We start from the raw sequence: 12,065 nt of genomic DNA on the forward strand, positions 1-12,065 counted from the left end.
TTACCAGCGGCACCGTCGGTGTTTCTCACACTGCATCCTCGTCAACAAGACTAAGATGCGCTCGTTATCAAGGCCACACCCTTTCCTAGCACTAGCTCACCATGATCTCAGAGTCGCGTCTACAATGTCCAAACTCCACTCGGCTGAGACCGGTGGGAAATCCTTCTCGTCAAAAGATGCCTTACAACTTCCTTCTCATCGAGTTTGGACAAGTTGAGGTTGCACGCATTCGCTAACCTCGAGGCTCGAAGGACGGCACCTTGCGCATCTGCCACCAGACAGGAACTTTTGAGGGGCGTCTCCTGTGACAATGTCTATCAATGTCACCTGTGAGAACCGGAGAGTTACATCCCTGGTTCATGAGTAAGCATGTTGCTAATGACAGAGCTGCAAGAGAGACTTTTGCTATGCTAACTTCCAAAATCTCGTGCCTGCTATTGTGGTGTCTTCCCCGGAGCAGCACAGGGGACGCGCCTCTACCTGGAACTAGGGTGGGACTGCGAAGTCGCGGCTCCCGCGGGACTCTGACCGCCAGATCGTCACGCTCTCACGCTGTGGGAGGTCAGCCTGATGGACTGCAACTCGAGCCAGTCGGCTGCCCTTTAGCTGGGACGATTTCTGTCGGGCCATGATCACCCCAGATAATACTATGGAGTTAGCGCTGCTACTCAACCCTCGTTGAGTGTCCGGAAATGTCATCTGCAAGATGGAGCGATGTCAAAAACCGGTGAGGCATCAGGCTCATCTCAACTGCACAATGAGTCCCAAGGACACGATTCGCCCTCTTTCTGCAATCTTCTCCGGTTCCGGTAGACAGTCATTTATCGAGGTACATGATACCCACCTTCATTCAGAATCACTCACCAGAAGAAAGTTCACAATCCGAGAGAGGCCGAAAACCTCGTTGTCCTCGACTGACGACGAAGCCAGTGACATCTCCCACGAGATTTCTCAAAGCTGCCGGCTACGGGACAACTAAGCGGTGTACCAGGGCCACAGGATAGGCATAATACAGCAGCAAGGCATCAGAAACCTTCACGCCCCCCTCTCCCGATCGTTGCATTCTCGAAGTGGCGGGTGACCAGCGGCCAAACAACGAAATGGCTCAGGAAAGACTCTGGTCTTGGGGCAGGGAACACGAGCACAGGGTTGTAGATTCCGTTTGTTTTTTGCGCCTTGGATTGGGGAGGGAGAAGGGAAGGGGACACAGGGAGGGAAACAGATCCCAAGGACAGCAACGCCCGACGGAAATGGCGCACGCTGGGGTTTGCTTGCTTTGCTATACTTCTATGCATGGATTGAATTGCGTTCGTCCATTCATCCACTCATTCTCATTCAAACCCGGACATGACCACCTCGCCTCGCCTCGCCTGGACAGGTATTTTATGTTGTCTCTTTTCTTCTTCTCACCGCCAGACCCCATGAGCACACCTGGTGATTTCATTCCGTGCTCCCTTGCTTCGTGTCCCTGTAGTCTTCGTGACCATCGACCCTCTGAAACCCGAAGCAAATGTCGCTGACACCACGCACACGCAAACATCCCACCTGAGCGACTACTGCCTTCTTCAGCAGACACGGGCACAGTTCGTTGCCCACAACCCCTGTTTGTTCGCCTGGTGGCCGTCTCCTCCTTAGCTTCTGTTTTCTTCTACTGCTTTTCTTCTTCTTCCTCACCGCAAGACGTGTCATCCATCATGAATCACCCACTGACGGTAACCACAACCTTGCCCCTGGCATGCCCGGTCCTGAGCTTCTCAAACGCCCGGGGCGCGTCCTCAAAGGGCACGACCTCGTCCACCACGGCCCTGGCCTTGCCCTGGGCCATCCACCGGGCGATCTCGGCCAGCTGCGCCGCGTCGCTCGACACCATCATCATGTGGAACTTGCGCCGCCCGCCGCCCAGAAACCCCGGCCACAGCATCTTCTTGACCATCTGCAGCACCGCGTGCCCGGACATGCCCGCGCCGACCTGGACATACTTGGCCTTGGGGGACGTGAAGTGGTGACACTGCCAGTAGAGCTTGTCCGAGTTGCCCACGTTGTCGACCACGAGGTCAAATAGCTTGTTGCTCTCGTCATGCGGTGATGACGATGGTGGTGATGACGCGTTAGCATCACCCGCAGCCGTGGCAGTAGTTGTAGGAGTAGTAGCCATCTGCTTCAACGCACCCACGACATCCACCTGGGTGTAATCCAGCACCTCATCGGCGCCGAGGCTCTTGCACAGCTCGACGTTCCTGCCCGAGCAGGTCGCCACGACGTGGCACCCGAGGGCTTTGGCGATCTGGATGCTCCAGATGCCCGTACCGCCGCTGCCGCCGTTGATGAACACCCGGGGCGTTTTCCCGCCCGCCGCCCCCTTGCTGCCGACATTCGGCGCAATGGCCTGGTACGCCGTCAGGCCCGCGGTGGCGACACCCGCCGCGTCCGGGACCGCGACGACACCCTCGGGCACCGCCGCCAGCCCCGCCCGCCGCGCCACCGTGTACTCGGCCAGCGTGCCAAACTGGGTCGGCGCGTCCAGCCGCCCAAACACCATCTGGCCGACCTGGACCTCCGCTTCAGAGGCAGCATGAGCAGTGTGAGGAGGATGATCGGCAGGACCAACAGCCACAACCCGCCCGGCAAAATCCAGTCCTGGCGAACTCGGCGTCTTGACCGCCAGGCGGCCGACCAGAGGCAGCTCGACGAGCTTGTAGTCGACGGGGTTCAGCGCCGCCGCGAGCACCTTGACCAACACCTTGTCCCGGCCCAGCGTCTTTGCGTCGTGGGGCGGCAGGGCGGCCGATTCGTTCAGCTTGAGGTTTTTCTCCAGCCCGCCGTGTGTGGAGGAGAACTGCCAGGCCCGCATTGTCGGCGAGAGAGGCGGGGATGGTGCCGGCGATGTCGACGATGGCGGTGCTGGTGAAGAAGACGCCATGCCTTTTTTCTTTCTCTTCCTCTTCCTTTGCTTTCGCTCTCTGTGACTTTCTTCGCTCCTTGCACTGTATCCGTCTTTCGCACGCGACCGGAACCGTGTTGTACGACACAAATCGCGACAGTGGTTGGTGCGATCTCACACTCTTTTAAACCTGCCCTTCTGCCCACCTGTTAGACGAGAAGTTTTAAGGATCAAGCTTTGGTATTGCAGCCTTGCTGGTGGCCTCGTCGTTTCATACCAGCCGATACGGACCTGTGTTATCGTGCACAGGGAGGATCTTAAGTAGGCGCTTGCATTGACATGGATTCGGTGGTGTGATAATGGTATGAGAGATGCTAAGCAATTGGATAGTTATGTATCGACCATGGAAAAGGAACAATGAGTACGTCATCACCGCATCTGCCTGGCTGGGCGCGACCTCCAGCCTCTCCCAATGCCGATAAAAATATTAATGTCATCCACCTCTAACAAAGCAGAAGCCATTCTCTTCAGGAGACACTGCCATTTCGTTTTAGTACAAGGATATAGGTGGAAGAAAGTGCACCAACTCTCTGCCCATGTCAAGTCACGCCTGTCTACCCCCCTCGGTGGCCGCAACATGCATCGCGCGAGCGAAACAGTAACATCCTAGCGATCTTGACCCTTCCACACTCGACCTACGTTCTTTGGTGTACTGCCGACGAGAGAGATTCAGCGACATCTCACGCCTGGTTTGTCTTCGCGAGCAAGGCCGCACATTCACTGACCCACTTATCCACTTCTGGTCTCTGCAAGTATGTCTCGGTGTACTGTATCAACTTTGGCATCTTCAGATAGTCACCGAGGTCGATATCGTCCTTCCCTGTCGACGCATTAAACCGGTAGTAGAAGGTCTTCTTGGTGGGGTCTCGCTCGTTGCGCTGTCGCATGTTCCGTTCAAAGTCACGGTGCTTGGCTTCGGTGTTGGTCACAAAGGCCACCGTCTTCGTGATAGTATTGAAGAACCTCATAATGCCGGAGCCGGGTCGTTTGTTGTTGTCATATTCGGGATGTGTGGTCCCCAGGCTCACGATACATGTGATACGGGGAGACGGAGCATCGCGCAAGACAAGGTCATATCGATTGTCCCACGCCTGTACGATGGGGTTGTTGTTCAAGAGCCCACCATCCCAGAAGTTCAACCCCTGGATGCTAGCCTCCTTGAGATAGGTGGGGGCAGCAGAAGTTGCGCGGGCTGCCTCTTTGATGGTAATAGCATTGAAATTGAGGTTGCTAGCCCCCGTCGAGACCGGAAGCGGCGCGAATGGCGGGTCATAGTTGCGCAGGAGGATGCTCTCTCCTCTGTCAGCCAACGTCGCACACATGAACCTTGGTCCGGTTAACTTCCCACGCGTTCAAAATGTAACGGGTGAGTCGGACGACTTACATCTGGCCTTTGCTCGCTTTGACGAGTGCAGCATCCCCCTTTCTGGTTCGATCATCATCATCGAGCGGGAATGTCCCAACCACCGTGTCAATTGCCTTCTCAAGCGGCTTGTGGGAAAATTGTGATTGACCAGTGACGGCTTTGAGCTTCAACCAGATGTCTCCGATCCACTTCCCAAGAGCGCCGAGGGAGTTGAGATGAATAGATCCGAGCATTGGGCTGAAGACCTCCTCGGCCAAGTTTTGGTATTGGGCAATCACATTGGTGCAGTTCATCTCAAGGCGAAATAACATGAGGGCAATGAGTCCACCGGTGCTTGTCCCTGCGGCGAGGTCGAAATAATCTACGGGCTTTCTTTCCTCAGTGTCAACTGGTTTGCCTTTCTCGAGGTTTGCCTCGTTCTCAACGTCACGGACCCGGTCCATCTAAGCCCAAGTAGAATCAGTATCCTTGTTCCGCAACGGCTTCGATGAAACAGCCCCGGTAGGCACCTGCTTGTGGAGTTGAAAGGGGTGTCGAAGAAGATAACACGATTCACTCACAATTCTCTGGAGAATCATCATTGATGATATTCCCTTCACACCGCCGCCGTCCAAGGCCAAAATATTGTAAGCCTCGGTCGATCCGGACTTTGGGGGGTTAATATTCGAAGGGTCGCCCGTGAAAGACATGTTGACTGGTTTTGGTGAAATGTTCTGACTTCACACTGATGCGTGGGCCTCTGGTGACAGATCTGTCTCTCTCTACCAAGATGTTCCTTGGTTCGATCACTGAATTTATGTAAGGCAAAGTGAGCTGGACACTTTGGAAACAGAGAATGATCAGGCTAACCCGTTGCAGCAAACACGTTGTGGCCTGAGAAAACCGTGGTCCAAGCGCTACTCAGGAGTCGATGTTGACACACGAGTTGTTGGCCGGGCTAGAGGATTTTGGCATGTAGCAAGACGCCCAGGAAAGGCCATACGAGAATGACGACGGCGGAGGGAAACTCGAAGTAGAGATATGTGCCAGGGCTGAGGATGATTTTGCTTGGGATTGTCTAGGCGTGCAGGATGAAGACGGTGGTTGGGACAAGGCAGCTGTTGGTGGTGGGCGGTAGCTTCCATTTCCGGTTGCAGAGGGTGTCGTTTCTCGTATCCGTCCCAGGTCTCAACAAACAGTCATGGTAGGTGCGTATTCGTTTCTTGGGGGCAGGTGCCGCTGCCTCTTGGGACTTGTTCCTTGCTTTCAGGCCTCAGCCTCACGCCCCTCGTATATGCACAGCCTTTCCACGACCACGTGCACCAGAAGCATCAGCCAATCAGCCGGCTTGTCCAGCCTCCAGCAACCACATCACAAGGTATGAAGGTTTTTGCAAAAGGTCGGGTAAGATGCTTGGAGGTTGTCTCAGCGGCCTTCCAAAAATGTCCCATCCATCCGTCCCCGGAGCAATGCCTCAACATCGACCCGGCCGCCAGCGAGATATCTCTCGCTTATCCCTAGGTTAATCCTCTTTCTCAACAAAACATCCAACTCAGTCCGCCATTGAGCGAGCTGGTCTTTGCTAATTGCAGCGTGGCCCTTTTCCTTCTTTACCCTTCCACCCCCTCTCCCCCGCTTTCCTCTCTGCCCCTGACTTTCGAACTCTTCGCTGTCGTAGTCCACTCCCAACTCCTCCGCAGCAGATCGCAGCCAGTCTTCTTTAGTTGCTGTTTTCTCCTTAGCCTGGGTTGCCTCAGTGATCTTCTGTGCGAGCGATACGTGTGGTTCCAGGCTTTGCATGAGTCGCCCTTCTAGTTGAATTGTTTCCAGGGCCCCGTCATCCTTGTGCACTTCAGCAATCAGTCTTCTCACGCCAGCCACTTCATCCGGCGAGCACAGCAAGATTGATTGCCCTGACATCTCTGCACGAGCAGTCCTTCCAGATCGGTGGACATACATGTCGGCTGTACGGGGTACATGGTAATGAATGATCACTTCAATTCCCTTGATGTCGAGTCCACGAGCAGCAACATCTGTGGCGACCAGAACGTTGCTTTGTGCGGCAAATCTCTCCAAGGATCGTAACCGTGACTTCTGTGGCATCGTCGAATGTAAGCCCACTGCAGGTTGCTTCAAGGTTTGGAGCAATGCCGTCACTCGCTTCACGGCGGAAATGCTGTTTGTGAAAACCAACGTCTTTTTGTTGGGATGTTGCATTAGCAGAGTATAGAGAAATAAATCCTTCTTCATCGCAGGACATTCCACGACTGATTCGGCAAGTGCATCTGCCATTTGCGAACTGGGATTCACATCCACGAAAGTTGGCTTCTGTTCGCGGAATGACAGCTTTCGTAGGAGATACTCCATCGACTGTTGGTTGGTGAGGAGATTGCTGCTGTTCATGCGACTCGCTGACTTGAGCTTGCCTGTGAGCTTTTGATGCAAGCCTTTGTGGAATGTAGCCGAGAACACAAGGGTCTGCCTGGTCGAATTTGGCGACCCTTGTGCGGTGTCTTGGTCCTCTTCCTCGTCCACGATCTTCCGGTCCAAGGCGTCAAGGATATTTTCAATTTCTTTGAAGTGGCCTTCGCTCAGTAATCGATCGGCTTCGTCCACCACCAAGAATTGAATCTTCTTTAGACGGTCAACCAACCCATCGACATCGTGGTCGTTAGAAGCATCATTCATGACTTCCCACAATCGCCCTGGAGTCGCAACCACAATATCGGCGTATTCCAGCTGTCGATGTTGCTTGTAGATGGATAGTCCTCCCGTCACAGCAACAACTTTGGGATGGTCTTCTAGACCTATACACAGTTCATTCAGATGCCTGTTAAGCTGCAACGCGAGCTCTCTGGTGGGTGCAAGAATGAGAGCCAGGATAGACTCCTTGCTTTTTGCCGATGCGTTCGACACCGCATTCTCACTTGAAAGCCAATGTTCGAAAATCGGAATGCCAAACGCCAGAGTCTTCCCTGACCCGGTCACAGCCTTGCCAATCACATCATGGCCTTGCATGATCGGCGGAATACTGGCGGCCTGTATGGGCGTCGGGCGAGCAAACCCAAGTCGGGAGAGTTGGGAGAGGCTTGTTGGAGACAGATCAAGACCTTTCCAAGCTGACACGTCAATCTTGGGATCTTCCAGGCTCTCCAGCAGGACATCAAACTTCATATTGGGGACAACATCGTCCTCTCGTCTGGACTTGTTCGTCGGTTTCCGCTTTTCGGTGTCTTTGCCCTTTTTGGAAGACTGCAAAATATCCTTTGAAGAGTCTGGTCGAACGATCGGCTTTGATTCTACTTCCTCAGTCTCTGCGCTTTCATCATCGAAACCTTGCCATTCTTCGTCGGACTGTTTGCTGCTTGGGTTGTCATACACGCCTGCTAATGATTTGGGGCGAAACATCACATGGTGAGTGGTCCCGTCGCGGACGACGTCGACATCATCGATTTCCTCGAGACCAAAGAAACCCTCAGCATCCTCCAGTCTCGTCGGCAGTGGGACTGTTTTCCATTTCAACGCGTCTCCACGTATGGCCGGCCCGTGGTACGCTTGACCCTTGGTCGACTGCGACACCTTCTGTCTCTTTGAGCCATGCTGGACATGCTGAGACGCCGATGGCCCTTTCCTCTTTGCTGTTTTGGACATTGGGCTCCGCTGATCCGATTCGGTGCACAACTGGGAAATGACGGAGAAATGAAGTCTACAGCAGAAAAAAGTTTCGGTCGGAGAATTATATTTTGTCTGACGACGAATAGTTCTGATCCTGGCACTATTACAGCCCTCCGCGCACGTCAGACTGAAAATCTTAGTGGTGCGATGTCTTGGCGTGGCCGATTTTGCCCGAAGCATCTAACCAGCATTCAAGACTTTTCAAAGGATTGGAATTTATTATCTCTCGTTGGAGAGCTACACTCACGCATCCTGTCAAACTCCCCGACATATCTCCTGTAGCCGGTATCCTCAAAATGGCTCACGATACATGGCAGAGCCCCCTGGCGGCTCGCTACGCCAGCAGAGAAATGCTCACTTTATTCTCCCCCCGAACTCGATCTACAACCTGGCGCCAGCTCTGGATCTGGCTCGCCGAGGCAGAGAAGGAACTAGGACTCGACATTTCGGACGAGGCCATTGCGCAAATGGAGGCGGCCAAAGTCATGACGGATGAAGATTTCCAGGTCGCGGCTGTAGAGGAAAAGCGACGACGACACGACGTGATGGCACACGTCCACGCCTTTGGTCAGCGGGCACCTGCGGCCGCCGGGAAGATACACTTGGGAGCCACTTCTTGCTACGTGACAGATAACGCGGACTTGATATTCTTGAGAGACGGACTCTCCATTCTGTTGCCGAAGGTTGCCAAGTGTATCAAGAAGCTGTCGGATTTTGCGCTGCAATACAAGGCCATGCCGTGCCTCGGATTCACCCATGGACAACCCGCTCAACCCATCACTGTTGGTCGTCGGGCTACGCAATGGATTGAGTCGCTACTCATGGATTTGAGGAATTTCGAACGTGCTAGGGCGGACCTCGTCTTCCGAGGCGTCAAAGGCACAACCGGCACCCAAGCCTCCTTCCTTGAGTTATTTCATGGCGACCACATAAAGGTGAAGCAGCTCGACCAGTTGGTCACTAAGAAGGCCGGATTCAGTAAGCGCTCTATTGTGTCGGTACAGACCTATAACCGCAAAATTGATTTTGACATCGCCAATGTGTTGGCTTCGTTCGGCACCACCTGTGAGCACATTGGCACGGACCTGCGACATCTGGCCATGTTGAAAGAGGTCGAGGAGCCTTTTGAGAAGGATCAAATCGGCTCATCCGCGATGGCTTACAAGCGCAACCCCATGCGCTCGGAACGGATGTGTTCTCTTGCGAGGAAGTTGGTCTCACTCGCCTCTGGTTTCGGGCAAACGTACGCCCACCAGTGGTTTGAAAGATCGTTGGACGACTCCGCAATCCGACGTATTGATATTCCCGAGATGTTTCTCATCGCCGACGCGTTATGCATTCTGCTCGAAAACGTGTCTTCGGGTCTGGTCGTGTATCCACAAGTCATCAGCGCCCGGCTGCAGCAAGAGCTTCCCTTTATGGCCACCGAGACAATGATCATGCGCATGGCTGAAAAGGGCGCCAGCCGTCAAGAGACCCACGAACAGATCCGAGTGCTATCTCATCAAGCCGCTGCGGTGGTGAAATTGGAAGGCCAGGCAAACGACCTTGTCGACCGTATCAAGAGGGAGAAGTTTTTCGAGCCTATTTGGGGCGAGTTGACACCGGAGGATTTGCTCAACCCGTCGAAGTTCGTTGGCAGATCGGCGGAACAGGTTGACGAATTCGTGGAGGAGGCAGTGGAACCGGCCTTGCAGCCCTACAAGGACCAGATCCAGAGCAGTGCGGTCGCAGAAATCAATGTTTAGGTGGGCGACAGGGTAGCAAAAACACCGTAGAATGATGTTGTTCTTTGAAAGCTTCCTCACCAGTACGCGGTGCCGTGGCGGTGAGGCTTCTAACTGCCGGAGGACAGAGATAGGTCACAATCGCGATACCCATAAAACTCTCGGAGAAAGGAGGACTCCAAAGCCCACACTGGGTCTGAGATCGTAAGATTGATTTCATCAGGTCATTTCTTGTATCATTTTCCACAGCTTCCGCTGCTTCTCCATGATCTGGTCGTGAAAGGCCTTCGTCGTGGCAGGATCTCCCTTGGCTGCGTCCGGAACATCCGATGTCCCAAGCTTGCCCACATCTGCCAGAAAGTCGTCGATTCTCTGCTTCAGCTTGTCGCACTCGTCAATCTCTCTTTGTCCGTCTTCCAACATCCCTTGCAGCATTTCCTTGACGCTCTCCCGTGCTTGATGGGGCCGATAAATATTGATGACCACGTGGATGTTCAACAGAAGTTGCCGAATGTCTTCCATCTTTTCTTCGTGCTTGGTTGGGTCCAGCGACAGAATACTTGTGAGTTCGAGGAAGTTCAGCAACAGAGATTTCGTGAGGCGGCTGAGGAGCACTGCATGATTGAGGTTTGGATCGTCTGGGTTAAAGAGAAGTTGCTCGGTGGGCAAAGATGAGGGTTTCGTCGGATCCGTGACCTGTTTCTGGCCAAAAGTCGTGTAGTACTCTGCTGAGGGCGGTGGTGGAGGTGGAGGTCGCAGGTATGCCAGGTGAAGGGGCAGCTTTGGCTTCGGTTCGTCGGCGGACGAGGATGATTCGATCTTTCTGAGCTCCTCCTCATTGGCTACAGTGAAATGCCTCCAGAAAGGTGGAGGTGCGGGAAAGGGAGCCTCAGGCAATTGTTGGTCCTGTTCTGATTCTGCCATGATGTATGTGATAAAGGCGCATGATACGTGAAAGGAGGAGTGATGAAGAGCGCGCGGCGGAGGAAGATCAACCGTGGTTGGTGGTTGGGGATTGGCCAATAGAGACGGCCAATTTGCGGGGGGATCGCACACTACGCGTAATACTGCTCTCAGGTATCTCCTATCCTGCGAATTCTTGACCTCGTGCTTCTTTTCTCCCATCTCACCGTCGTCCAAATCTGCTTCGCCATGGCCCGTCGCTAATTCTCGGACAACATTTCATCTACTCCATCATGAGGCAAGGAAAGACCGATACCCCTGGCCTGGTAGCAGCCATCGGGCGCTTCTGGCAACGGTCGTATGCATCTGACTACGTTGGATTTGCTCTGCTTTTGACGGCATATGCTTGCGTGAGTAGCGTTCTGCCGTTTCGGTATCTTTAGCTTAGACATCTAGACCGAAGTCTTCCTCGAACCGGTCCACCAGATGTTCCGTCTCGACAACCCAGCGAAACAGTATCCCTATGCCTTGGTCGAGCGGGTTTCGCCCGGCGAGAACGTCCTGGTCGCTGCAATTGGTCCATGCGTCCTTCTCGTCATCTGGGCCGTTGTGATGCGACCAGGACTTCATCATGCACACGTTACGATCCTTGGACTTCTCATTAGTCTCTTCTTGACCGCACTACTGACGGATATCATCAAGAACGCCATCGGCCGCCCACGTCCAGATCTGATTGCCCGCTGTAAGCCAGAGGCAGGAACACCCGAGCATGAGCTTGTTACGGTTGCGGTGTGCACCGAGACGAGGCACCGTGTTCTCCACGATGGGTGGCGGAGTTTTCCAAGCGGCCACAGCAGCTGGGCATTCGCGGGTCTGGGATATCTGGCTTTGTTCCTGGCAGGACAACTGCGTGTCTTTCGACCGCATGCAGATCTAGCCAGGATTTTGGTTTTCCTGGCTCCGTTGACCGGAGCTGCACTGATTGCGATGTCGCGACTGGCAGACTACAGACATGACATCTATGATGTTACTTGCGGCAGTCTCTTAGGCATGTCAGTGGCCTACTTTACATATCGGCGGTACTTTCGTCCTCTCAGGCATCCTAAATGCGACGAGCCTTATCCGAGCAGGGCAGACTATGCTATGGCAAGAGCGGCAAGAGCGGCTAAAGCTGGCCCCAGAGATTTGGAACAACAGTTGGCCGACGAGTTTTCGTTGAGTGACCAGTCGGAGGACGAATCCCAATCCTATCTCTTAACAGAGTCCGCGCCTACTAGGACAAGGGAACAGGTTGAAGCGGCAGAGCCACCATAGTATGGTGCATTTGAAGAAAAAACATATTCTCATCTGCAGAAAAGCCAAGATGCTCTTTTTGTCATTTCGTTCGTAAATCATCGTCCTCCATCCTTTTATTACCGCTATGCTAAGAAGGCTCAGGACTGTGGAGCTGATCTCTGATTGTTGTGCCTGTAAC

The 12,065-nt window shown here is 53.8% G+C and overlaps 6 protein-coding genes across 6 annotated transcripts; 2 read left to right on the forward strand and 4 right to left on the reverse strand.

Moving 5' to 3' along the window:
• Positions 1-1,699: 1,699 nt before the first annotated feature.
• Positions 1,700-2,920, reverse strand: AYL99_01220 (hypothetical protein; the record flags this gene model as incomplete). Its single annotated transcript, XM_018832736.1, has 1 exon — positions 1,700-2,920. One exon carries the CDS (start codon positions 2,918-2,920, stop codon positions 1,700-1,702), a length of 1,221 nt encoding a protein of 406 aa, XP_018698615.1.
• A 701-nt stretch (positions 2,921-3,621) lies between these two features.
• AYL99_01221 (hypothetical protein) lies at positions 3,622-4,996 on the reverse strand (the record flags this gene model as incomplete). The annotated part of the gene is made up of 3 exons (XM_018832737.1): positions 3,622-4,267; positions 4,326-4,750; positions 4,868-4,996. 3 exons carry the CDS (start codon positions 4,994-4,996, stop codon positions 3,622-3,624), a joined length of 1,200 nt encoding a protein of 399 aa, XP_018698616.1.
• Positions 4,997-5,711: 715 nt separating this feature from the next.
• AYL99_01222 (hypothetical protein) lies at positions 5,712-7,937 on the reverse strand (the record flags this gene model as incomplete). Its single annotated transcript, XM_018832738.1, has 1 exon — positions 5,712-7,937. One exon carries the CDS (start codon positions 7,935-7,937, stop codon positions 5,712-5,714), a length of 2,226 nt encoding a protein of 741 aa, XP_018698617.1.
• Positions 7,938-8,257: 320 nt separating this feature from the next.
• AYL99_01223 (adenylosuccinate lyase) lies at positions 8,258-9,709 on the forward strand (the record flags this gene model as incomplete). The annotated part of the gene is made up of 1 exon (XM_018832739.1): positions 8,258-9,709. One exon carries the CDS (start codon positions 8,258-8,260, stop codon positions 9,707-9,709), a length of 1,452 nt encoding a protein of 483 aa, XP_018698618.1.
• A 198-nt stretch (positions 9,710-9,907) lies between these two features.
• Positions 9,908-10,612, reverse strand: AYL99_01224 (hypothetical protein; the record flags this gene model as incomplete). The annotated part of the gene is made up of 1 exon (XM_018832740.1): positions 9,908-10,612. The coding sequence occupies one exon, from the start codon at positions 10,610-10,612 to the stop codon at positions 9,908-9,910; it is 705 nt and encodes a 234-aa protein (XP_018698619.1).
• A 272-nt stretch (positions 10,613-10,884) lies between these two features.
• AYL99_01225 (hypothetical protein) lies at positions 10,885-11,905 on the forward strand (the record flags this gene model as incomplete). Its single annotated transcript, XM_018832741.1, has 2 exons — positions 10,885-11,001; positions 11,048-11,905. 2 exons carry the CDS (start codon positions 10,885-10,887, stop codon positions 11,903-11,905), a joined length of 975 nt encoding a protein of 324 aa, XP_018698620.1.
• Between the last annotated feature and the right edge of the window lie 160 nt (positions 11,906-12,065).

The sequence above is a fragment of the Fonsecaea erecta genome (assembly GCF_001651985.1).
Source record: "Fonsecaea erecta strain CBS 125763 chromosome Unknown Scaff1, whole genome shotgun sequence".
Taxonomy (NCBI): Eukaryota; Fungi; Ascomycota; class Eurotiomycetes; order Chaetothyriales; family Herpotrichiellaceae; genus Fonsecaea; species Fonsecaea erecta.